This window comes from Notolepis coatsorum (assembly GCF_963971535.1).
Source record: "Notolepis coatsorum genome assembly, chromosome: 19".
Lineage (NCBI taxonomy): Eukaryota > Metazoa > Chordata > Actinopteri > Aulopiformes > Paralepididae > Notolepis > Notolepis coatsorum.
In genome coordinates, this window is record NC_140183.1 from 82,088,080 (window position 1) to 82,114,427 (window position 26,348).

Genomic DNA, 26,348 nt, shown 5'->3' on the forward strand with positions numbered 1-26,348 from the left:
TAGTGAGTAGAGCCTCTCTCAGCTTTAGTGAGTAGAGCCTATCTCAGCTTTAGTGAGTAGAGCCGCTCTCAGCTTTAGTGAGTAGAGCCTCTCTCAGCTTTAGTGAGTAGAGCCTCTCTCAGCTTTAGTGAGTAGAGCCGCTCTCAGCTTTAGTGAGTAGAGCCTCTCTCAGCTTTAGTGAGTAGAGCCTCTCTCAGCTTTAGTGAGTAGAGCCTCTCTCAGCTTTAGTGAGTAGAGCCTCTCTCAGCTTTAGTGAGTAGAGCCTCTCTCAGCTTTAGTGAGTAGAGCCTCTCTCAGCTTTAGTGAGTAGAGCCTCTATCAGCTTTAGTGAGTAGAACCTATCTCAGCTTTAGTGAGTAGAGTCTCTCTCAGCTTTAGTGAGTAGAGCCTCTCAGCTTTAGTTAGTAGAGCCTCTCTCAGCTTTAGTGAGTAGAGCCTCTCTCAGCTTTAGTGAGTAGAGCCTCTCTCAGCTTTAGTGAGTAGAGCCTCTCTCAGCTTTAGTGAGTAGAGCCTCTCAGCTTTAGTGAGTAGAGCCTCTCTCAGCTTTAGTGAGTAGAGCCTCTCAGCTTTAGTGAGTAGAGCCTCTCTCAGCTTTAGTGAGTAGAGCCTCTCTCAGCTTTAGTGAGTAGAGCCTCTCTCAGCTTTAGTGACTAGAGCCTCTCTCAGCTTTAGTGAGTAGAGCCTCTCTCAGCTTTAGTGAGTAGAGCCTCTCAGCTTTAGTGAGTAGAGCCTCTCTCAGCTTTAGTGAGTAGAGCCTCTCTCAGCTTTAGTGAGTAGAGCCTCTCTCAGCTTTAGTGAGTAGAGCCTCTCTCAGCTTTAGTGAGTAGAGCCTCTCAGCTTTAGTGAGTAGAGCCTCTCTCAGCTTTAGTGAGTAGAGCCTCTCTCGGCTTTAGTGAGTAGAGCCTCTCAGCTTTAGTGAGTAGAGCCTCTCTCAGCTTTAGTGAGTAGAGCCTCTCAGCTTTAGTGAGTAGAGCCTCTCTCAGCTTTAGTGAGTAGAGCCTCTCAGCTTTAGTGACTGTAGCCTCTCTCAGCTTCAGTGAGTAGAGCCTCTCTCAGCTTTAGTGAGTAGAGCCTCTCTCAGCTTTAGTGAGTAGAGCCTCTCTCAGCTTTAGTGAGTAGAGCCTCTCTCAGCTTTAGTGAGTAGAGCCTCTCTCAGCTTTAGTGAGTAGAGCCTCTCTCAGCTTTAGTGAGTAGAGCCTCTCAGCTTTAGTCAGTAGAGCCTCTCTCAGCTTTAGTGAGTAGAGCCTCTCTCAGCTTTAGTGAGTAGAGCCTCTCTCAGCTTTAGTGAGTAGAGCCTCTCTCAGCTTTAGTTAGTAGAGCCTCTCAGCTTTAGTGAGTAGAGCCTCTCTCAGCTTTAGTGAGTAGAGCCTCTCTCAGCTTTAGTGAGTAGAGCCTCTCAGCTTTAGTCAGTAGAGCCTCTCTCAGCTTTAGTGAGTAGAGCCTCTCTCAGCTTTAGTGAGTAGAGCCTCTCTCAGCTTTAGTGAGTAGAACCTCTCTCAGCTTTAGTCAGTAGAGCCTCTCTCAGCTTTAGTGAGTAGAGCCTCTCTCAGCTTTAGTGAGTAGAGCCTCTCTCAGCTTTAGTGAGTAGAGCCTCTCTCAGCTTTAGTGAGTAGAGCCTTTCTCAGCTTTAGTGAGTAGAGCCTCTCTCAGCTTTAGTGAGTAGAGCCTCTCTCGGCTCTAGTGAGTAGAGCCTCTCTCGGCTTTAGTGAGTAGAGCCTCTCTCAGCTTTAGTGAGTAGAGCCTCTCTCAGCTTTAGTGAGTAGAGCCGCTCTCAGCTTTAGTGAGTAGAGCCTCTCTCAGCTTTAGTGAGTAGAGCCGCTCTCAGCTTTAGTGAGTAGAGCCTCTCAGCTTTAGTGAGTAGAGCCTCTCTCAGCTTTAGTGAGTAGCCTCTCTCAGCTTTAGTGAGTAGAGCCGCTCTCAGCTTTAGTGAGTAGAGCCTCTCTCGGCTTTAGTGAGTAGAGCCTCTCTCAGCTTTAGTGAGTAGAGCCTCTCTCAGCTTTAGTGAGTAGAGCCTCTCTCAGCTTTAGTGAGTAGAGCCTCTCTCAGCTTTAGTGAGTAGAGCCTCTATCAGCTTTAGTGAGTAGAGCCGCTCTCAGCTTTAGTGAGTAGAGCCGCTCTCAGCTTTAGTGAGTAGAGCCTCTCTCAGCTTTAGTGAGTAGAGTCTCTCTCAGCTTTAGTGAGTAGAGTCTCTCTCAGCTTTAGTGAGTAGAGCCTCTCTCGGCTTTAGTGAGTAGAGCCTCTCTCAGCTTTAGTGAGTAGAGCCTCTCTCAGCTTTAGTGAGTAGAGTCTCTCTCAGCTTTAGTGAGTAGAGCCTCTCTCAGCTTTAGTGAGTATAGCCTCTATCAGCTTTAGTGAGTAGAACCTCTCTCAGCTTTAGTGAGTAGAGCCTCTCTCAGCTTTAGTGAGTAGAGCCTCTCAGCTTTAGTTAGTAGAGCCTCTCTCAGCTTTAGTGAGTAGAGCCTCTCTCAGCTTTAGTGAGTAGAGCCTCTCTCAGCTTTAGTGAGTAGAGCCTCTCTCAGCTTTAGTGAGTAGAGCCTCTCTCAGCTTTAGTGAGTAGAGCCTCTCTCAGCTTTAGTGAGTAGAGCCTCTCTCAGCTTTAGTGAGTAGAGCCTCTCTCAGCTTTAGTGAGTAGAGCCTCTCAGCTTTAGTGAGTAGAGCCTCTCTCAGCTTTAGTGAGTAGAGCCTCTCTCAGCTTTAGTGAGTAGAGCCTCTCAGCTTTAGTGAGTAGAGCCTCTCTCAGCTTTAGTGAGTAGAGCCTCTCTCAGCTTTAGTGAGTAGAGCCTCTCTCAGCTTTAGTGAGTAGAGCCTCTCTCAGCTTTAGTGAGTCGAGCCTCTCTCAGCTTTAGTGAGTAGAGCCTCTCAGCTTTAGTGAGTAGAGCCTCTCTCAGCTTTAGTGAGTAGAGCCTCTCTCAGCTTTAGTGAGTAAGATAAGATAAGATAAGATATTCCTTTATTGATCCCCTTGGGGAAATTCAGGCATCATAGCAGCATGGGGGGGAGGGGTACAGGTAGTAAAACAACACAGTATACAGGTAGTAAAAGACAACACAGGCAGTGTAAACAATTTGATCAATATGGTCAATATAATTTACTATCTGACTAGCTGAGGAATATTCACATTATTCACAGTGTCACATGAGGTGCAGTATGCAAGAGGTAGTGTTATAATTTACTATCTACTGAGTATACATTAATCAAAGTACCAGGGTAGTCTACTTTGTCCCCCTTGGGTTCCTATAAGTCCCAGGTCAATGTCTGGTAGCAGTCGCTGTCGCTGCCCCCTGTTGTGGGGCCTGGAGGCTGCTAGTCGCTGCTCACTGTTGTGGAGCCTGATGGCCGCTGGTATGAAGGACTGTCCGAGGCGGTTAGTTGAGTGTCGGGGGGGGATGAGTCTGTGGCTGAACGAGCTTCTCATCTTGACTAGCTCGTCGTAGAGGGGGTGGTAGGGGTTCTCCATGATGGCATCCAGCTTCCTTATCATCCCCCTCTCTACCATCACCTCAAGTCTAGGTAGCTCGACTCCCACCACGGAGCTAGCCTTCCTCACCAGCTTGTTGAGCTTGTTGGTGTCCCTTGAGTTGATGTAGCCTCCCCAGCATGCCACAGCATAGAAGAGGATGCTGGCCACAACAGACTGGTAAAAAGACTGCAGCAGTTTGTTGCACACATTGAAGGACCTGAGTCTCCTCAGGAAGAACAGCCTGCTCTGTCCCTTCCTGTAGAGGGCCTCTGTGTTGTCCGACCAGTCCAGTTTATTGTTCAGGTGTACCCCAAGGAACTTGTATGAGTCCACCATCTCCACATCCACCCCTCGAATGGAGATGGGAATCGGGGGGGGCCTCTTCTTGCCCCTCCGGAAGTCCACCACCAGCTCCTTGGTCTTACTGGTGTTGAGTTGGAGGTGGTTGCTGTCGCTCCACCCCACGAAGCTCTCCACCAGGGCTCTGTACTCCTCCTCATCATCGTCGGTGATGTAGCTTACGATGGAGGAGTCGTCTGAGAACTTCTGCAGGTGGCACCCGCTGGAGTTGCGGCAGAAGTCTGAGGTGTAGAGGGTGAAGAGGAAGGGTGACAGCACAGTTCCCTGGGGGGCGCCGGTGTTGCTCACCAGTACGTCAGACTGACTGTCCTTTAGTCTGACGTACTGTGGCCTCTCAGTGAGGTAGTCCTTGATCCAGGCCACCAAGCCGTGCTCCAGCTGCATCGCAGAGAGCTTCTCCGCTAGCAGTGACGGCTGGATGGTGTTGAAGGCGCTGGAGAAATCAAAGAACATAATCCTCACTGAGCTGCGCGGCTTCTCCAGGTGCGTGTACGCTCTGTGGAGCATGTAGATGATGGCATCCTCCACCCCGATGTTTGCCTGGTATGCAAACTGCAGGGGGTCGAGGGAGTCACGCACCAGGGGCTTGAGGTGTTGCAGGACCAGTCTCTCAAACGTCTTCATGACGTGTGACGTCAGAGCGACTGGCCTGTAGTCGTTGGGGGTGCTGGGACGTCCCTTCTTGGGCACCGGGACAATGCAGGAGGTCTTCCAGAGCTGGGGCACCCTCTCCAGCCTCAGGGAGAGGTTGAAAAGATGCTGGAGCGGTGCTGCCAGCTGCTCTGCACATACCTTGAGCACCCTGGGATTGGTGTTGTCCGGTCCTCTGGCCTTGTTTACATTAATTTTGGAGAGCTGCCTACTGACCTGACTGGTTGTGATCGTCAGGGTTGGGGGTGGTGGGCAGTCTGCTGGTGTTGGGGGTGGGGTGCCGTTGCTGATGGGTGTGGGGGGGTGGGGGGTGGGGGGGCTGCTTTGTAGGTGTGATCTGGTGCTGGGGTCGATGGGTGGGGGGAGGGGTGTGGGGAGGCCACTCTGGTCAAAGCGGTTGAAAAACGAGTTGAACTCGTTTGCACGCTCTGGAGGGCCCTCCACAGCTGTGCCCTGCTGTTTGAAACCAGTGATCTTCCTGACCCCCGCCCACACCTCCCTGGTGTTGTTGGCCTGTAGTCTGCCCTCCAGCCTGTCCTTGTAGCTGACCTTGGCTGCCCTTAGCTCTTTTTTGAGCTCCCTTTGGACAGCCCTGGCCTGCTCAGTGTCCCCTGCCATGAAGGCCCTCTTTTTCCTGTTTAGCAGGTGTTTAATGTCCTTGCTAATCCAGGGTTTATTGTTTGAGAAGCAGCGTACCCTCTTTGTGGGTACGATGCTCTCCTCACAGAACCTGATGTAGTCTGTGATGCAGTGGGATAGTCCATCAATGTCATCACCGTAAGCCCTCTCAAACATATCCCAGTCTGTCGACCTGAAACACTCCTGTAGCTCCTCCTCGACGTCGTCAGAGAGTAGAGCCTCTCTCAGCTTTAGTGAGTAGAGCCTCTCTCAGCTTTAGTGAGTAGAGCCTCTCTCAGCTTTAGTGAGTAGAGCCTCTCTCCGCTTTAGTGAGTAGAGCCTCTCTCAGCTTTAGTGAGTAGAGCCTCTCTCAGCTTTAGTGAGTAGAGCCTCTCTCAGCTTTAGTGAGTAGAGCCTCTCAGCTTTAGTGAGTAGAGCCTCTCTCAGCTTTAGTGAGTAGAGCCTCTCAGCTTTAGTGAGTAGAGCCGCTCTCAGCTTTAGTGAGTAGAGCCTCTCAGCTTTAGTGAGTAGAGCCTCTCTCAGCTTTAGTGAGTAGAGCCTCTCTCAGCTTTAGTGAGTAGAGCCTCTCTCAGCTTTAGTGAGTAGAGCCTCTCAGCTTTAGTGAGTAGAGCCTCTCTCAGCTTTAGTGAGTAGAGCCTCTCTCAGCTTTAGTGAGTAGAGCCTCTCTCAGCTTTAGTGAGTATAGCCTCTCTCAGCTTTAGTGAGTAGAGCCTCTCTCAGCTTTAGTGAGTAGAGCCTCTCAGCTTTAGTGAGTAGAGCCGCTCTCAGCTTTAGTGAGTAGAGCCTCTCAGCTTTAGTGAGTAGAGCCTCTCAGCTTTAGTGAGTAGAGCCTCTCTCAGCTTTAGTGAGTAGAGCCTCTCTCAGCTTTAGTGAGTAGAGCCTCTCTCAGCTTTAGTGAGTAGAGCCTCTCTCAGCTTTAGTGAGTAGAGCCTCTCTCAGCTTTAGTGAGTAGAGCCTCTCAGCTTTAGTGAGTAGAGCCTCTCAGCTTTAGTGAGTAGAGCCTCTATCAGCTTTAGTGAGTAGAGCCTCTCTCAGCTTTAGTGAGTAGAGCCTCTCTCAGCTTTAGTGAGTAGAGCCTCTCAGCTTTAGTGAGTAGAGCCTCTCTCAGCTTTAGTGAGTAGAGCCTCTCTCAGCTTTAGTGAGTAGAGCCTCTCTCAGCTTTAGTGAGTAGAGCCTCTCTCAGCTTTAGTGAGTAGAGCCTCTCTCAGCTTTAGTGAGTAGAGCCTCTCTCAGCTTTAGTGAGTAGAGCCTCTCTCAGCTTTAGTGAGTAGAGCCTCTCTCAGCTTTAGTGAGTAGAGCCTCTCTCAGCTTTAGTGAGTAGAGCCTCTCAGCTTTAGTGAGTAGAGCCTCTCTCAGCTTTAGTGAGTAGAGCCTCTCTCAGCTTTAGTGAGTAGAGCCTCTCTCAGCTTTAGTGAGTAGAGCCTCTCAGCTTTAGTGAGTAGAGCCTCTCTCAGCTTTAGTGAGTAGAGCCTCTCTCAGCTTTAGTGAGTAGAGCCTCTCTCAGCTTTAGTGAGTAGAGCCTCTCTCAGCTTTAGTGAGTAGAGCCTCTCTCAGCTTTAGTGAGTAGAGCCTCTCTCAGCTTTAGTGAGTAGAGCCTCTCAGCTTTAGTGAGTAGAGCCTCTCTCAGCTTTAGTGAGTAGAGCCTCTCAGCTTTAGTGAATAGAGCCTCTCTCAGCTTTAGTGAGTAGAGCCTCTCAGCTTTAGTGAGTATAGCCTCTCTCAGCTTTAGTGAGTAGAGCCTCTCTCAGCTTTAGTGAGTAGAGCCTCTCAGCTTTAGTGAGTAGAGCCTCTCTCAGCTTTAGTGAGTAGAGCCTCTCTCAGCTTTAGTGAGTAGATCCTCTCAGCTTTAGTGAGTAGAGCCTCTCAGCTTTAGTGAGTAGAGCCTCTCTCAGCTTTAGTGAGTAGAGCCTCTCAGCTTTAGTGAGTAGAGCCTCTCTCAGCTTTAGTGAGTAGAGCCTCTCAGCTTTAGTGAGTAGAGCCTCTCAGCTTTAGTGAGTATAGCCTCTCTCAGCTTTAGTGAGTAGAGCCTCTCAGCTTTAGTGAGTAGAGCCTCTCTCAGCTTTAGTGAGTAGATCCTCTCAGCTTTAGTGAGTAGAGCCTCTCAGCTTTAGTGAGTAGAGCCTCTCTCAGCTTTAGTGAGTAGAGCCTCTCAGCTTTAGTGAGTAGAGCCTCTCAGCTTTAGTGAGTAGAGCCTCTCAGCTTTAGTGAGTAGAGCCTCTCAGCTTTAGTGAGTAGAGCCTCTCTCAGCTTTAGTGAGTAGAGCCTCTCTCAGCTTTAGTGAGTAGATCCTCTCAGCTTTAGTGAGTAGAGCCTCTCAGCTTTAGTGAGTAGAGCCTCTCTCAGCTTTAGTGAGTAGAGCCTCTCTCAGCTTTAGTGAGTAGAGCCTCTCAGCTTTAGTGAGTAGAGCCTCTCAGCTTTAGTGAGTAGAGCCTCTCAGCTTTAGTGAGTAGAGCCTCTCTCAGCTTTAGTGAGTAGAGCCTCTCAGCTTTAGTGAGTAGAGCCTCTCTCAGCTTTAGTGAGTAGATCCTCTCAGCTTTAGTGAGTAGAGCCTCTCTCAGCTTTAGTGAGTAGAGCCTCTCAGCTTTAGTGAGTAGAGCCTCTCTCAGCTTTAGTGAGTAGAGCCTCTCTCAGCTTTAGTGAGTAGAGCCTCTCAGCTTTAGTGAGTAGAGCCTCTCTCAGCTTTAGTGAGTAGAGCCTCTCTCAGCTTTAGTGAGTAGAGCCTCTCAGCTTTAGTGAGTAGAGCCTCTCTCAGCTTTAGTGAGTAGAGCCTCTCTCAGCTTTAGTGAGTAGAGCCTCTCTCAGCTTTAGTGAGTAGAGCCTCTCTCAGCTTTAGTGAGTAGAGCCTCTCTCAGCTTTAGTGAGTGTAGCCTCTCTCAGCTTTAGTGAGTAGAGCCTCTCTCAGCTTTAGTGAGTAGAGCCTCTCTCAGCTTTAGTGAGTAGAGCCTCTCTCAGCTTTAGTGAGTAGAGCCTCTCTCAGCTTTAGTGAGTAGAGCCTCTCTCAGCTTTAGTGAGTAGAGCCTCTCAGCTTTAGTGAGTAGAGCCTCTCTCAGCTTTAGTGAGTAGAGCCTCTCTCAGCTTTAGTGAGTATAGCCTCTCTCAGCTTTAGTGAGTAGAGCCTCTCTCAGCTTTAGTGAGTAGAGCCTCTCTCAGCTTTAGTGAGTAGAGCCTCTCTCAGCTTTAGTGAGTAGAGCCTCTCTCAGCTTTAGTGAGTAGAGCCTCTCTCAGCTTTAGTGAGTAGAGCCTCTCTCAGCTTTAGTGAGTAGAGCCTCTCTCAGCTTTAGTGAGTAGAGCCTCTCTCAGCTTTAGTGAGTAGAGCCTCTCTCAGCTTTAGTGAGTAGAGCCTCTCTCAGCTTTAGTGAGTGTAGCCTCTCTCAGCTTTAGTGAGTAGAGCCTCTCTCAGCTTTAGTGAGTAGAGCCTCTCAGCTTTAGTGAGTAGAGCCTCTCTCAGCTTTAGTGAGTAGAGCCTCTCTCAGCTTTAGTGAGTAGAGCCTCTCTCAGCTTTAGTGAGTAGAGCCTCTCAGCTTTAGTGAGTAGAGCCTCTCTCAGCTTTAGTGAGTAGAGCCTCTCTCAGCTTTAGTGAGTAGAGCCTCTCTCAGCTTTAGTGAGTAGAGCCTCTCTCAGCTTTAGTGAGTAGAGCCTCTCTCAGCTTTAGTGAGTAGAGCCTCTCTCAGCTTTAGTGAGTAGAGCCTCTCAGCTTTAGTGAGTAGAGCCTCTCTCAGCTTTAGTGAGTAGAGCCTCTCAGCTTTAGTGAATAGAGCCTCTCTCAGCTTTAGTGAGTAGAGCCTCTCAGCTTTAGTGAGTATAGCCTCTCTCAGCTTTAGTGAGTAGAGCCTCTCTCAGCTTTAGTGAGTAGAGCCTCTCAGCTTTAGTGAGTAGAGCCTCTCTCAGCTTTAGTGAGTAGAGCCTCTCTCAGCTTTAGTGAGTAGATCCTCTCAGCTTTAGTGAGTAGAGCCTCTCAGCTTTAGTGAGTAGAGCCTCTCTCAGCTTTAGTGAGTAGAGCCTCTCAGCTTTAGTGAGTAGAGCCTCTCTCAGCTTTAGTGACTAGAGCCTCTCAGCTTTAGTGAGTAGAGCCTCTCAGCTTTAGTGAGTATAGCCTCTCTCAGCTTTAGTGAGTAGAGCCTCTCAGCTTTAGTGAGTAGAGCCTCTCTCAGCTTTAGTGAGTAGATCCTCTCAGCTTTAGTGAGTAGAGCCTCTCAGCTTTAGTGAGTAGAGCCTCTCTCAGCTTTAGTGAGTAGAGCCTCTCAGCTTTAGTGAGTAGAGCCTCTCAGCTTTAGTGAGTAGAGCCTCTCAGCTTTAGTGAGTAGAGCCTCTCAGCTTTAGTGAGTAGAGCCTCTCTCAGCTTTAGTGAGTAGAGCCTCTCTCAGCTTTAGTGAGTAGATCCTCTCAGCTTTAGTGAGTAGAGCCTCTCAGCTTTAGTGAGTAGAGCCTCTCTCAGCTTTAGTGAGTAGAGCCTCTCTCAGCTTTAGTGAGTAGAGCCTCTCAGCTTTAGTGAGTAGAGCCTCTCAGCTTTAGTGAGTAGAGCCTCTCAGCTTTAGTGAGTAGAGCCTCTCTCAGCTTTAGTGAGTAGAGCCTCTCAGCTTTAGTGAGTAGAGCCTCTCTCAGCTTTAGTGAGTAGATCCTCTCAGCTTTAGTGAGTAGAGCCTCTCTCAGCTTTAGTGAGTAGAGCCTCTCAGCTTTAGTGAGTAGAGCCTCTCTCAGCTTTAGTGAGTAGAGCCTCTCTCAGCTTTAGTGAGTAGAGCCTCTCAGCTTTAGTGAGTAGAGCCTCTCTCAGCTTTAGTGAGTAGAGCCTCTCTCAGCTTTAGTGAGTAGAGCCTCTCAGCTTTAGTGAGTAGAGCCTCTCTCAGCTTTAGTGAGTAGAGCCTCTCTCAGCTTTAGTGAGTAGAGCCTCTCAGCTTTAGTGAGTAGAGCCTCTCAGCTTTAGTGAGTAGAGCCTCTCTCAGCTTTAGTGAGTAGAGCCTCTCAGCTTTAGTGAGTAGAGCCTCTCAGCTTTAGTGAGTAGAGCCTCTCAGCTTTAGTGAGAAGAGCCTCTCTCAGCTTTAGTGAGTAGAGCCTCTCAGCTTTAGTGAGTAGAGCCTCTCAGCTTTAGTGAGTAGAGCCTCTCTCAGCTTTAGTGAGTAGAGCCTCTCTCAGCTTTAGTGAGTAGATCCTCTCAGCTTTAGTGAGTAGAGCCTCTCAGCTTTAGTGAGTAGAGCCTCTCTCAGCTTTAGTGAGTAGAGCCTCTCTCAGCTTTAGTGAGTAGAGCCTCTCAGCTTTAGTGAGTAGAGCCTCTCAGCTTTAGTGAGTAGAGCCTCTCAGCTTTAGTGAGTAGAGCCTCTCTCAGCTTTAGTGAGTAGAGCCTCTCAGCTTTAGTGAGTAGAGCCTCTCTCAGCTTTAGTGAGTAGATCCTCTCAGCTTTAGTGAGTAGAGCCTCTCTCAGCTTTAGTGAGTAGAGCCTCTCAGCTTTAGTGAGTAGAGCCTCTCTCAGCTTTAGTGAGTAGAGCCTCTCTCAGCTTTAGTGAGTAGAGCCTCTCAGCTTTAGTGAGTAGAGCCTCTCTCAGCTTTAGTGAGTAGAGCCTCTCTCAGCTTTAGTGAGTAGAGCCTCTCAGCTTTAGTGAGTAGAGCCTCTCTCAGCTTTAGTGAGTAGAGCCTCTCTCAGCTTTAGTGAGTAGAGCCTCTCTCAGCTTTAGTGAGTAGAGCCTCTCTCAGCTTTAGTGAGTAGAGCCTCTCTCAGCTTTAGTGAGTGTAGCCTCTCTCAGCTTTAGTGAGTAGAGCCTCTCTCAGCTTTAGTGAGTAGAGCCTCTCTCAGCTTTAGTGAGTAGAGCCTCTCTCAGCTTTAGTGAGTAGAGCCTCTCTCAGCTTTAGTGAGTAGAGCCTCTCTCAGCTTTAGTGAGTAGAGCCTCTCTCAGCTTTAGTGAGTAGAGCCTCTCAGCTTTAGTGAGTAGAGCCTCTCTCAGCTTTAGTGAGTAGAGCCTCTCTCAGCTTTAGTGAGTATAGCCTCTCTCAGCTTTAGTGAGTAGAGCCTCTCTCAGCTTTAGTGAGTAGAGCCTCTCTCAGCTTTAGTGAGTAGAGCCTCTCTCAGCTTTAGTGAGTAGAGCCTCTCTCAGCTTTAGTGAGTAGAGCCTCTCTCAGCTTTAGTGAGTAGAGCCTCTCTCAGCTTTAGTGAGTAGAGCCTCTCTCAGCTTTAGTGAGTAGAGCCTCTCTCAGCTTTAGTGAGTAGAGCCTCTCTCAGCTTTAGTGAGTGTAGCCTCTCTCAGCTTTAGTGAGTAGAGCCTCTCAGCTTTAGTGAGTAGAGCCTCTCTCAGCTTTAGTGAGTAGAGCCTCTCTCAGCTTTAGTGAGTAGAGCCTCTCTCAGCTTTAGTGAGTAGAGCCTCTCTCAGCTTTAGTGAGTAGAGCCTCTCTCAGCTTTAGTGAGTAGAGCCTCTCTCAGCTTTAGTGAGTAGAGCCTCTCTCAGCTTTAGTGAGTAGAGCCTCTCAGCTTTAGTGAGTAGAGCCTCTCAGCTTTAGTGAGTAGAGCCTCTCAGCTTTAGTGAGTAGAGCCTCTCTCAGCTTTAGTGACTGTAACCTCTCAGCTTTAGTGAGTAGAGCCTCTCTCAGCTTTAGTGAGTATAGCCTCTCTCAGCTTTAGTGAGTAGAGCCTCTCAGCTTTAGTGAGTAGAGCCTCTCTCAGCTTTAGTGACTGTAACCTCTCAGCTTTAGTGAGTAGTCTCTCTCAGCTTCTACTCAGTCCAAGGAAAAGAGTGGATGGAACTGAAAAATTACTTAAAACATTTTAGAATTGATTTGGAATAAACCTAAATGTATATGTAGGGCTGACCCCTATTAGTCGATTAGTCGACTAATCGGTCGAAAGGAGCTGTAGTAGACTGGCCAACCTCTTAGTAAAAAAATATTTATTATTATTTTTTTTAATTATTATTTTTTATTTATCATTCTTTCCAAAAGAAAAGAGGCCTAGAAGCGTGGCTAACGCTAATGGCACGCATACCAGAGGCTAACTGCCTACGAAAACAGGCACAGAGGCACTGAAAGAGGATTTCACCCATCTAATGAACACACTAGACTAGACAAATATCAAGATGTATCCATCAGTGGAGCAATTGCATGCTTTTGCAGAGGACAAGAAGCCTTTAGTCGACTCCTTCAGACATTAAGCACCCCCCACAGCCCAAATGGAATGATAACAAATTTATAAAAAAAATAATTATTATAAAATAAAAATAAAATATTATACGTTTTTTTTTTTTTTTTTTTTTTTTCGACCAATAGTCGACTAACGTCAAATTTTGGCCAATCATAGCCGACCATCCAAATCCTTAGTCGGGGACAGCCCATTATGTACACACACGTGCGCAAACCCACACACATGCACGCATGCGCTCGCACACACACACACACACACACACACACACACACACACACACACACACACACACACACACACACACACACACACACACACATGTACGTGACTCACTTGTGCAGGAGGAAGAGTTGGCATCGCTGGCTGCCCGGTAGAAGCCGCTGCGACACTCGCACACACGTGATCCCTCCTGACTGGTCCTACTGTTAGACGGACAGGCCGAACAGCCAACAGCACCCGCCACTGACTTGAAGTATCCCACCGGACAGGCTGCAGAGAGACACAGTAGAAGAGGGTTGAGCTTCAACTACAATTTATAAACAAATTTGTTAAAAGTTACTTTCTAACAGATTTAGAACAATCAATACAGAGAGGCAAGCTTCCTTCATAAAGATTCAAATTAGCATGGCCAACCTGAAGAACCAGAGAGGGGGCAGTCAGACAGTTTGTTCAGTGTTGCTGCCTCATCATCACAGGGTATATTTTCTTTTGAAAAGGGAATCGATACGTTTGAATGCTGCTAGAGAGAAAGGAACATGCTGGCTGGCCGGATAGGAAGCTGGGTGAGAGCCTCATGTTGGCTAGCTCTAGTCTCTCTCTCTCTCTCTCTCTCTCTCTCTCTCTCTCTCTCTCTCTCTCTCTCTCTCTCTCTCTCTCTCTCTCTCTCTCTCTCTGGTTCTCGCCCCCTCAGTCCGAGTGTGTGACAGAGAGCGACTCAGGTATCTGTCCCCCTCTCTCTCCATTAGTCTCTCTCTTCATCTGCCTGATCTGGGATCATTATCCCAATTGGACCAAATTAGACGCTGCCGCTGGTGCCACTTCTCGTGGGCGTTGAGTCCGATTCTTGAGCCGTACACCCGCATGGCATGCAATTATCCTCAACACACACACACACACCGGAACACACACGCATGCATTGTCTCTGTAGGATCGCCGATGCGATTCGTCTCTGCGATTAACCCATCCCGTCGTCCTTCCCCCCCAAGGGCAGCCGGGAGCAGACAGGCGTCAACGTGAGCCGCGCCAGGGGACCAATCCAAGTGCTCCTGTCCGTCTTCGTCAAGGATGCCACAGCGTTAGCGATCTGTTGTTGTGCATGTTTTTCCATTGGGTTTATCTTATCGGGGGGGAAACCCTTGCGAGCATGGGGAGAACATGCAAACGAAAGGTTATCCTATAACCTAGTTATATGAATACTGGCTGAGCGTCTCGCTCTTCGCCATATTGAGATATATCTTTATCTCCAGTACCTACTGTACTTCATTAACGAAAACAATGCACCCATGCACTTGACCAGGCCCCGCCCCAGTGTCCCCCTATAAGACACCAGACATGGTCACACTCATCCTTCCTCTTTTTTGTTTCCATCATGGACGCTGCAGTGCACTCCATGAACTAGTAGTTATGAAATGCAGAAGGAAATTGAACAATGTTGGGTTTTCGCCGGAGATTTGCCAGCCCCTGGAATCTTCTCGGCACATTCTAACAGCGCATCGGGCCTGTCCTGGGGTTTCCTCGTCTTCTGACAGCGGATCGAGGGACGTCGCACGGCGGCTAGCTGTCGGGCTAGGTCGCGCACAGGTAGGGCCTGCGCAACCAGGCATCAATGCGTTGGTGATACTGCTCGTTGTCCCGTGAGACAACCGAGTTGTGTATTGGCGCAAGGGCCAGGATATCTGGGTAAACGTTGTCGTCATGACTCTGAGTTGGACGTTTTCCCAGCTATCCTGGAGCGCGCGGCTAATGCTAATGCTACGATGCTGGGTCACTGTTCCGTTGTTCCCCGCTGTGGGCTGTCACCGCTTTTCCCTCCTCTTAACCGGTTGATTGATGAAGGTCAGTCGGTAGCTAATGTAGGTTTTTTTGCTGAGGCTTATTTACCCTTTTTATGGGTGAATGGGCTGACAACAGGGCGCAAGGCAGGTGTACCCTGGCTTGAGAGCCAGGTAGCATCGATCCTTTGCCCTGGTAGGGTTGAACGGTGTCCCACCCGGAAGCTGACGCCTGAGGGCGAGTCGGCCTGGCAGGTGGCGGTATGGGCTGATGATGTTTATACCGCCACAGGATGGAATTTAGCAGCGGCCAGTGTCATTGCTCAGCTGACTGTTTTTCTGTCCACATTGGTGTCAGGTAGTGGGGCTGCAGGGCCAGCCGACGCTGAAAACGTCGCACGTGTTTTTGGGGTTATAGAACTCTTAAATCAGTCGCAAGCTATAACCGCAGGGAGGATCAGGATGCTATCAACTCTTATTCATAGGCATCTCTGGTTGGAGCAGTCTTCCCTTGGGGAGGAGGAAAGGTTTTCTTCTCCTTAGGGCTCCTCTTTCCGCGGAGGGACTCTTTTGTCTTTCCACGGAAACGCGGGCGGTATTTGACCTGGGCCCCACACCGCCTCGCACCATGCAGCCAGAGGTGAGAGCACGGCCTCGTCAACGGCTGTGGCGAGGCCCTCGACCAGCGGCCATGTTTCCCCCGCCTGAGGTACCCTGGGCACAACGTCAACAGGTGACCGCAAGGCCGACAGCCTTGGCGGCCGAGGGATCGGCTACATTAGATGAGCACGCCCTAAAAAAACGTTGCCGTCTAGCTGTGCCCAGCTCGCTCTCCGGTCACCCCCCCCCCCCGAACACCAGCGGGATAAGGGCTCTGATTTGTTTCCTTTGGTTGCGGGTCGCGTGTCTTCAATGAAGCGCAAGCGGCCCCACGTTTCGCTTCTCATGGGGACAGGGGCTGACACCCAGTTGATGGCTGAGACTGGGTCTGTCCGTGAGAATGTTGTCACGTGTTTCCCTCGCCACGCGCTCTGCGTCTGCGATTGGTGAGCCTGGTGTTACATCTGTCAACTACAAAGGTTGTCAGCAGGGGGGCTCGAGGCCTCTTCAGGCTCAGCACGGGTTTCCCCGACCTCGCCTTCGCTAGGCCGGGTATCACGTTAGTGCCTCCCACTCCCGGAAGACCGGCAGTGGTCTGGCAGGCGCGCGTGATTTGGGTGGTAGTAATATCACTGCAGGGCTACGGTGTGTAGGAACCCACCCTATCGGGCAGTGTGGGGGCATCACACCTTGCATGTCCAGCTGTAGAACAATTCCTCAGCAGTCCATGCTGGAGGGGTGTTCAGTGGGGGAGCTTTTGTCACCTAGTATGATGTCAGCTTCTCCCGTATCAAACCGGCCCTTTCTGTCGGGGTCCCCCCTTGGCAGTGCAATTGCCTCGTGGGTAGTGTCAGGGTCCGATGTCCCGTTAGCGGGTCCAGGGTTGGCAACGCACAGCGGGCGGGACCGGGCCGCCTATCTACAGTTCCTAGCGGACCAGCGCCAAATGGCGGCGGGTGCGCTTTGGGAGTACCATCACATATGGCTACAGCAGTGCCATATGTCGATGTGGATGGAGAGAACATTGAGGCTTGTGTTGCAGTTTGCACAATCCCACCCTCCGTTTTCAGGTTTGGTGCAGACCCTGTTGTCAGGGTCAGCAGCAATGACAGCTCTGGCCGACGAGATCCAATCTCTGTTAGCGAAGCAAGCCATAGTCGTGGTCCCAAGGGAGGATGCGATGTGTGGTGTTTACTCCCGGTATTTTCTGGTGCCCAAGAAATCGGGAGTTGTCAGACCTATACTGGACCTGTCCGCGTTCAATCGTCTGATTGTGGCGAGACGGTTCAGAATGTTGACCGTCAAACACCTGCTAAGCGCTGTCAGAGTGGGAGACTGGTTCACCTCCATAGACCTGAAGGATGCGTATTTTCACTTCCCGATTTTCCCTCCTCACAGGAAATTCCTTCGCTTCCTTTTTCAGGGTGTGGTGTACGAATACCAGAGGCTGCCGTTCGGCTACTCTCTGGTCCCCCGCACATTCACCAAGTGCGTAAAGACCGCGCTGGAGCCTGTACGTCTCGACGACATTCTGCTCCTCAGCCGGTCGGAGGAGGTTGCCAGGTCTAATACCAGGCTGGTGGTGGAATTCCTCACCAAGCTGGGTTTTGCTGTGAACTGGAAGAAGAGTATGCCTCTTCCCAGTCAACAGGTGGAGTACTTGGGCTTGGTTCTAAGCTCAAGGCCCATGAGGGCAACCCTCTCGGAGCGGCAGCGAGTGGCTATCCTCTATGCGCTCAGGAGGCTGCGTCCTGGCAGGACGGTTGCGGTGCTGTCTGTGATGCGCCTGCTCGGTATGATGGCGCTCCAATCGTCTGCACCGGGCGGCGATCGAACTGGCTGTGGGCGTCTCTCAATTTGCGCAGCCTGAGGGCACTCCACATCCCTGGCAAGGAGAATGTGGGCGCAGATGTGATGTCGCGGGCGGTCCTCATCCGACGAGTGGGGACTACATCCAGACATAGTCAGACAGGTCTGGGACCGCTTCGGGGAGGCCTCGGTGGATCTGTTTGCCAGCAGACAGTCTCACCAGTGCCCCTTGTGGTTCTCGGTCAGTCGGGGGAACAATCCTCCCTTGGGGGTGGATGCCTTCTCGATGTATCCATGGCCGCCCGGGATTCTGTACGCGTTTCCCCCCATACATCTGATAGGTCAGTTGTTGGAGCGGATACGTCGGGAGCGCAGGTCCTTGATCCTGATCGTGCCGGACCAGGGCACAGCTGTGTGGTTCCCGGTCCTGATCCAGCTCTTGGTAGCCCCGCCGTGGCCTGTCCCTTGGTTATCGCGGGCCCTCTCTCAGGCGCACGGGTCTCTGTGGCTGTTCCCTGTTCTGGAACAGCCACTGATGGTTTGGCTGTTGAGAGGGTGAGTCTGGAGGGGATGGGTCTTGACCCTTCTGTGGTCGACACCATCCGGAACGCGCATGCTCCCTCCACTATCGCGGTTTACGCGGGTAGGTGGCGTATTTTCCAAGAGTGGTGTAGAGTGGGGGGCTTGGACCCGGTGTCCTGCCCCCTGGACACTGTCCTTTCCTTCCTTCAGTCTATTTTGGGTAGACTGTCGGCTTCGACGGTGAGGGTATATGCCGCGGCTATATCCTCTTGTCATGTGGGGTTAGATGGCGTTACGTTGTTCAGCCACCCTCTTGTGAAGCGTTTCCTGCTTGGCGCTCGGCGTCTCAAACCGGTGGGACGTTCTCTGTCTCCGAGTTGGGACCTCCAACTGGTCCTTGGCCGGTTGTCTGAGGCCCTGTTTGAGCCTCTTGAGCAGGCGTCTTTGGAACAGCTGTCTTTCAAGACTGCATTCCTGCTGGCCATCACCTCCGCTAAGCGCGTGGGTGAGCTGTGTGCTCTCTCGGTGCGGCCTGAGTGCTTGTCTATTCGTGTCGATAGCTGTGCAACTCTGAGGCCTAATCCAGTCTTCGTGCCAAAAAATATCCGGAGCTCTTTTCGCTCCAGGGATATTGTGATTCAGGCGTTCCATCCGCCTCCTCACGCTGGTGAGTTAGAGGCGAGCCTTCACCTGTCGTGTCCCGTCCGGGCTTTGGGGGTTTACCTCAGTCGGACTCGGGACCTCAGGGCTACAGATCAGCTCTTTGTTTGTTACGGTGGCCCTCGCGCTGGTAAGACGCTGCCTGTCACATTGGTTGTGCGAGGGCATTGCCCTTTGCTACACGTTGGCTGGGCTGGCCCCCCCTGGGGGTGTCAGGGCGCACTCCACTCACGGAGTGGCGGCCTCTGCCGCCTTGTTAGGGGGGGCCTCGGTGGGGAACATCTGTGCTGCGGCCTCTTGGTCCTCCCCGGGTCCCTTCGTTAGGTTTTACCTCATGGACATGACTGGGGGTTCTGTCTCCCAGGCGGTTCTGAGGTCTGGGACCTTCCCTGCGTCCCGCCCTTCGATGGGGTACCAGGGGTGTGTGGGTGTGTGCCACGGGGTGATGTGTCACATGTGGTCCCGCCTGTGCTGTGCGTTTTTAGGGGTCTCTGGTTCCCTCTTTTTTTTTCGCACTTTGGTGGAGTTGACTGCCACCCCCTCTTCACTAGGAGGGGCGGGTGGACGGGACTCCCCTCCCCCCTGGTGGTAGGGCTTGCGGGTCCTCAGGGGGTACATTTGTCGGGCCACACGTCTGCTCTGCCCCATATCTCAATATGGCGAAGAGCGAGACGCGATGCCAGTAATGCTATATAACGAAAGGTTATCTTATAACCTAGTTATATGAATACTGGCTGAGCGTCTCGCTCTTAGCGTGCCCTGAGGTCCTTGGTTGGGTTTTATATGATGGAAACTTTTTCCCGAGGAAGGGTGAGTGTGACCATGTCCGGTGTCTTATAGGGGGACACTGGGGTGGGGCCTGGTCAAGTGCATGGGTGCATTGTTTTCGTTAATGAAGTACAGTAGGTACTGGAGATAAAGATATATCTCAATATGGCGAAGAGCGAGACGCTCAGCCAGTATTCATATAACTAGGTTATAGGATAACCTTTCGTTTGCATGTTCTCCCCATGCTCGCAAGGGTTTCCCCCCCGATAAGATAAACCCAATGGAAAAACATGCACAACAACAGATCGCTAACGCTGTGGCATCCTTGACGAAGACGGACAGGAGCACTTGGATTGGTCCCCTGGCGCGGCTCACGTTGACGCCTGTCCGCTCCCGGCTGCCCTTGGGGGGGAAGGACGACGGGATGGGTTAATCGCAGAGACTAATCGCACCGGCGATCCTACAGAGACAATGCATGCGTGTGTGTTCCGGTGTGTGTGTGTGTGTGTGTGTGTGTGTGTGTGTGTTGAGGATAATTGCATGCCAATTAAAGACCTCTGAGCAGGTCCTGCATTATTATTATTATTATTATAAAAAATAAACAAGCACACACACACATACAATCACACACACTCGAAATCACACACACACACACACGCACGCACGCACGCACGCACGCACGCACGCACGCACGCACGCACGCACGCACGCACGCACGCACGCACGCGCGCGCGCGCACGCACGCACGCACACACACACACACACACACACACACACACACACACACACACACACACACACACACACACACACACACACACACACACACACACACACACACACACACACACACACACACACACACACACACACATAGTGAACATTGGTAATGCTTCACCTATAAGCACCACCCTGCTTAGCTTACACAATGTTTTAACTAAGAGATATTCTGGAAAGAAATGTAGTTTTTGTGCATAGAACACTTTTATCAACTTCTAAAGGCAATAGAGAACATACTTAACCTGCCAACATTAGACTGTTCTGACAGCACAATATTGATATAACCAAGAGATTTTCTGGAGAAAATATGTACAGTATAATAGGTACATAGTAATAGGTACAGTATATCAACGACAATAGGTTCACTATGGCATTTCTAAGGTTGTAACGAGTAATTTCTAAGGTGACAGAAAGCTGATTATCAGGGCTCTGAGCAGCGAACCTATGTAGTATCACCCTCTTGTGTTCAAAAGATGTAACTTTATACTGAATATCTATTTCAATGGATAATGATGTAAATTCATTTTTTAAATATACTTGTCGTTGACCGATTAGAAAAATATTTGAGAATTCAAGGTTCTTGGCCTGCTGTCAGCTGTCTGATGTCTGATGTGCAACTAAATCTGCTTTGTAGTTAGCGAGATTTGCTGCGGACAGAGGGAGGGATATATGCACACACCGGACCGATTACATGATCTCCTCCATGCTACCTGGTGACCAGTGATGGGAATAACGGCGTTATAAATAACTGCGTTACTAACAGCGTTAGTTTTTTCAGTAACGAGTAATCTAATGGATTACTCTTCCAATCTTAACAACGCTGTTACCGTTCCTGCCAAAAAAATGCAGCGCGTTACTATGATTGAAGCTGTTTTTTTCATCAGACAGATCTCTGCGCCAAGAAGCAATACTTTTTTTCCTTGGTTAGTGGGCAGTGCGCGATTGGCTGAGGTTGAGTAAAATGTCATGGTAAGCCAATCAGAGGTAGAGGTGGGTGGGTGTTCCAAAGCATCCAGAGTCTGACACACAGCGACAACACAAGCGACTCAGTCAACGACAGACAGGTCCATGAGCGTTTTTTCTTCGCTCTTGTGTTAGTTGTGTTGCAGCGCAGGGCACTACAGTAGTGGAGGCTCTACTCTGCTGACATAGTGCTGCACTTCCTGGTTTAATAGCACAGTCTTCAGGTGCTCAGATATATATATATATATATCTGTATGTCATGCATGTCTTAAATGCCCTGATTAGATTAGTTTAGATGATTAGATTAGATTCTTATATCTGTATGTCATAAATGTCATGAATTGAAAATGGGGGACCGGGACCTGATGTAAACAAGACGAAAGTCTTTCTCTGGTCTGCATTCCCTTAACAATTGTGTGTATTGAGCTGTACTGTACTGTACCCATTCTGCAATCTGTTAATTAAAATGTTCAATGAATCAGTATATATTTGTTATTTATTTTTGGTATAGTGCTTAACAAGCATAATTTAATGTTGCCCAGTTGTGGCCTGTTGAGGGGCAATACATATCAAAAGTTCCAAAACATCTATTGTGTTTGTATTTGTATGATCTATTATACAACGGCATGCAAATTTCTCGATTCTGATTGGCTGAAACAGTCCATTTACACGTCTTTATTGGCAACAATCCACGGTCCTGGGCTCAGGACCCGCCCACAACCGAATCACATATCACTCCGCCGGCTCACTCCGGGAGAAAACAAGATCGCGGACAACAAATGGATATGTTGATAGCACCATAACGACTAAATATGAAGCGATTCTGTCACTGCGAATGTGTTAGTCCTTTAAACAATGTTGGATGATGTAATTGATGGGTCTTGAGTCATTCTAGAACAAAAGAAAAATCGCGATTTGATTGATTGATTAATTTGCATTTTTTTTTCAATTTCTTTTTCCTTCTCTCTGACTGTCAGCGCTAGCTCTAGTCTCCACCCACCGCCACACACACACACACACACACACACACACACACACACATACATACACACACACACACACACACACACACACACACACACACACACACACACACACACACACACACACACACACACACACACACACACACTCCTGTCTGCAACGCGGGTCAGACTGAGAGAGAGCTGGGTGCTGCGCTGTTCTAAGTGAGCATGGCCTATTGAGTTGATTGATTGATTGATTGCTAATTTTATTACTGTACGCTTGGTTTCCAACTGGTTAAGTTTAGGCCCTCTACAGTAGGTTTAAAAAAATTAATAAAAAAATAGGGTGAAGAAAACGTTTTTTTCCTATAGGGCAAAGAAAACGTTTTAATTTGTTTTACCTACTTTCTATAGAAGCATCTAAGAATGAAGTTCTATGGAAAGTAGGTCTGCATTCCCTTAACAATTGTGTGTATTGAGCCGTACTGTATTGTACCCATTCTGCATCTGGTAATACAATTTTCAATCAATCATTCCAATAATACACAGTTGGATGTGTTAGTTGGTTGGATGCACTTCAAGCTGCTTCCACATGAGGCAACTTCTCTCAATCATTCCAATAATACACAGTTGGATGTGTTAGTTGGTTGGATGCACTTCCGATCTGCTTCCACATGGAGGCAAATTGTCTTTTTTGTAGTTGTGGGAACTACTTTTTCTGGCGGATGGTTTTTTCAATAAATCTTCGATTAATGTGTGTTTATTGTATAGAAATAAGGTTGGATGAATGTGGCAGTTGTATAAAAGCTTTACACCACTTGCAGTCGTGATTTGTGAACAATAAACCATGCCTAGGGGGTCTAACGACCACCCCTAGGCATGGTTTATTGTTCACAAACCACTCCTGCGCGTGATGTAATGCTTAACTATATAATAAACATAGTAATTATAATATCTACATACATGGCATTTGATTAGAGGCTCTCACATTGTCCCACAGCAACATTAAAATAGTTTAGATTTGTGTATGTTGTTTATGTAAACATTTTACTTGAAAGTAACGCAATAGTTACTTTCTGAAGTAACTAGTTACTTTTATAATTTGTACTGAGTAAGTAATTTAGTTACTTTTTGGAAGAAGTAACTAGTAACTGTAACTAGTTACTTTTTAAAAGTAACTTGCCCAACACTGCTGGTGACTAACCATGAACATTAATTTCCACCTCTAATCAGTCATTTAATGGAAATGGAGAGATGCGAGAGGAAGGCAGGAAGAAGAAGACAATATATGAATATCAGTAAACGGGCAGAATAATTTAATCATCAAAAAATAGCTCATGCATTGTTGATTTGATTCAAAGCATATTCTGACGTAAACCTCATCATGTAAACCCCACTTGTAATAATTGTATAAACTCTCCACATCTCAGCCGACTGAATGACTACTGACAAGGAGGCCTTATAGACTTAATTAAATATTAGTTGTATTTCGGCCCATATTGTAGCCAATAGTAAAATAAGATATTCAGGCGAAACCAATTAGATATTTCTGCAGGAGGATGCCAACATCATAAAGGCGCTTTCCTCATCTCATCTCATATTGATTGAAGGTGTTACCCTCATTTGCAGTGCCATGGCATGGAGATTACAAAATGAACAGTTCAAAATACATATAAAAGGGATACAATACATCTGCATTAATAGGACAAAACAGAAAAGAGAAAAAGAGAGATTAAATTGAAATTAAATACAGTTACACACTGAGGTAGGTTTGTGACCATGTTTTGAATTAAATACAGTTACACACTGAGGTAGGTTTGTGACCATGTTTTGAATTAAATACAGTTACACACTGAGGTAGAGAGGTTTGTGATCATGTTTTGAATTAAATACAGTTACACACTGAGGTAGGGAGGTTTGTGACCACGTTTTGAATTAAATACAGTTACACACTGAGGTAGGGAGGTTTGTGACCACGTTTTGAATTAAATACAGTTACACACTGAGGTAGGGAGGTTTGTGACCATGTTTTAAATTAAATACAGTTACACACTGAGGTAGGGAGGTTTGTGACCACGTTTTGAATTAAATACAGTTACATACTGAGGTAGGGAGGTCTGTGATCATGTTTTTATACTGTCCATAGGCTAGTGGAGTATTGATTTTTAGTGTGAGTTGAAAATCATTCCAGGAAGCTGGTGCATCAAAACAAAAGGAAGACTTACCAACTTTAGATTAAATTTGTGGGAGTGTAAGCCAAACATTTGAGCGGGTCAGATAAGGTCCATAATTCCACTCAAGCATGATTGCGATATATGGTGCACATTTTCCATTAATGGCCATACAGATAAATACATACCAATACATGATGAGAAGACCAACCGACCTTATACATGATGCAATGATGAGTGCCGTAACTATCACCAATAATGAATCTAAGAGCAGAATGATATACCGTGTCTAGGGGTAAAAGAGTGGAAGGGGCAGCTTTTCTATAAATTACATGATCATAATCCAAAACTGACATAAACACTGCTTCAACAATCCTCTTTCTACAAATCATAGAGTTTCAGTTTGAACCGTTACTTAGTTGGGTGTATAGTAACTACTCCTGGTTATGGTTTATAGACCTATTGTTGACATGAATACTGTCAGAACCAGTTTGTCTGGCTACTCAGCTCACGCACGCTATTAGCCTGTCAATGTTTTATCAACAATTTGTACTCTGGTTCCAGGTGACTCCAATAGTCACCTGTAAAAACAATGTAAAAACACTGTCTTGTGTTTGTTATTATCCAGCAAATAGTGGCTGAAATAGTGCTCTTCAGAAAGGAGGGTGTTCCCATTAGGATGGGAGTTTTATCAGCAGTTATAAGTGAGCATTATATATTTATCAGCATTTTCCAGTGTTTTACCTACTCTACCACTGCACAGAAACTATAGGCAAACAATTCGATAAACTTAATTTAAACTGTTTCTATTCATTTAAAGGTGCTATGCATTATAAATGTCATTTTTCAGTCTCTAGCATTGTATTATAGTAATAGGAGTTCGTATCAATGTGTTTTTGGGCCTAAATACTATATTGGCGAATTCCTCAGCTACAGCCCATCCCCTCTTTGCCTCTAGTAAATCAGGTCATGTTGATTTGACGACCTGGTGCACGTCACAGGGCGCTGTTTATAGCGCACGGTGATGTGATTGGCTCTGTGGTTTTAGTAATGCCCGCCTCCATTCTTGCTACCTGCAGGGTGGAAGGTTTGTCCAGAAGATCACTAATCAGCTGAAGCCTGATGCGGTTCCCTCGGTCTTCGACAGACAGACCGGCGTTAGCTCCCGGGACTCGGGAGCGATTGCTAGCTACTTAGCACAAGCCGGGGCCGGTGTTAGCAACCGGGAGCGTCGTTGAGCATTCAGCCTGCTGGCTACCTAGATCCACTTCAACCAGCGTCGCGGAGCATTCAGCCTGCTGGCTACACAGCTTGTCGGGTGTGCTAATAGCCTCTGCAAGCTAACGGTAGCTGGCTCCAGGCTATTAGCACATCGACAAGCTGCTGGAGCTCCCGACGCTCGGCTGGTTGAAGTGGATCTAGGTAGCCAGCAGGCTGAATGCTCCGCTACGCTCCCGGTTGCTATCATGTGCAGGTCCTCTTCTCAGACCTGTGTGGCAAAGCACTGCACACGCATCATGCAAGCTACACATCGCTGCATGTTGATCAATGGTGGCCCACTCGGTGCATCACAGTGGGCTACTATTGTGCTAACAACAACCGCGGTGTCCGGCTTGTCGGCCGGCATGAGTGCTCGATTTGGGGTGGTTCTCTCCTCCTTGTGTGCCCCCGTTCTCGCGGGTGTCCTGCCGGGGAGCTTGTGGACGCGACAACAGCGGCGGCCGTAGCGTTAGTTAGCTCATAGCTATTGTGTACCACTAGCGTTACGGCGGGCTCGAGCACCCTACGGCTGCCGCCGTTGTTGCGTCCATGGGCTCCCCGGCAGGGTACCCGTGGGGACGGGGGGTGTACAGAGAGGAGAGAACCATTTTGTGTCGGGCGTGCATGCCGGCCAGCGAGCCGGACGTCGGGATATGTTGTTAGCACAATAGCTACCAAGCTAAGCTATGTTAGCTTCTAACGGTGTATACACAATATGTACAACGACACAATGATTTACATTATTACAAATATGGTAACGTGGTTGTGGTTTTTACAAATAGTGGTAACATATATATAGATAGACAGTACTGCTACATCTCTATATTTATGACCTACCATATTTGTATTGCTACAGTACTGCTCAGTACTGCTATGATGGAGACCAGAGAAAGACTTTCGTCTTGTTTACATCAGGGTCCCCCAATTTCAATTCATGGTAACATATTATATATAGATAGACAGTACTGCTACATCTCTATATTTATGACATACCATATTTGTATGTAACCTGAAACCTAATCTCTGACGGGGAGATGGGCGGAGCTATTTGGTGGGTGGCTGTCACTCAAAGCATTCTGCCAGAATGGGTGGAGCCAAGCCAATAATAGCCTGCTTTCATGAGGCTGAAAAATGCTGGTTTTGAGTACAAGATTAGAAATATAAAACAATGATTATTTTTGGAATAAAAATTACAGATGTGTTACATAGACTCACAGGAAGTGTGTAAAGTTGCCCAAATAGTGCTAGAATAGCAGTGCATAACCCCTTTAACATGAAATGGTATCTGAAAATGCTGTGTCACAGTACGTACTGCCCACTGTGCCTCTGGCCCTCATTTTCTTACATAAACACCCCCAAGTAAAACTGTGACAATAGTGGATTGCCTATCGGCAATGGAGCACAGTGTGTAAATGCCTAGAGCAGTGTCAACCAAGGTTGTATTTTCCCAGAGAAAGATAGAGAGAGAGAGAGAGAGAGAGAGAGAGAGAGAGAGAGAGAGAGAGAGAGAGAGAGAGAGAGAGAGAGAGAGAGAGAGAGAGAGAGAGAGAGAGAGAGAGAGAGAGAGAGAGGGAGAGGGAGAGGGAGAGAGAGAGAGAGAGGGAGAGGGAGAGGGAGAGAGAGAGAGAG

At 48.4% G+C, this 26,348-nt stretch overlaps 1 protein-coding gene across 5 annotated transcripts in view; it reads right to left on the bottom strand.

Moving 5' to 3' along the window:
* ephb6 (eph receptor B6) overlaps positions 1-26,348 on the bottom strand; it is a 184,171-nt gene that overhangs the window by 57,548 nt on the left and 100,275 nt on the right. For all 5 annotated transcript variants that reach the window (XR_014620763.1, XR_014620764.1, XM_084335855.1 and 2 more), the window contains exon 6: positions 12,564-12,719. Coding sequence is in view for 3 of the 5 variants with exons in the window: in XM_084335855.1 (XP_084191981.1) it covers positions 12,564-12,719 (156 nt within the window). In the remaining 2 variants the exon portion in view is untranslated. The remainder of the gene's footprint in view (positions 1-12,563; positions 12,720-26,348) is intronic.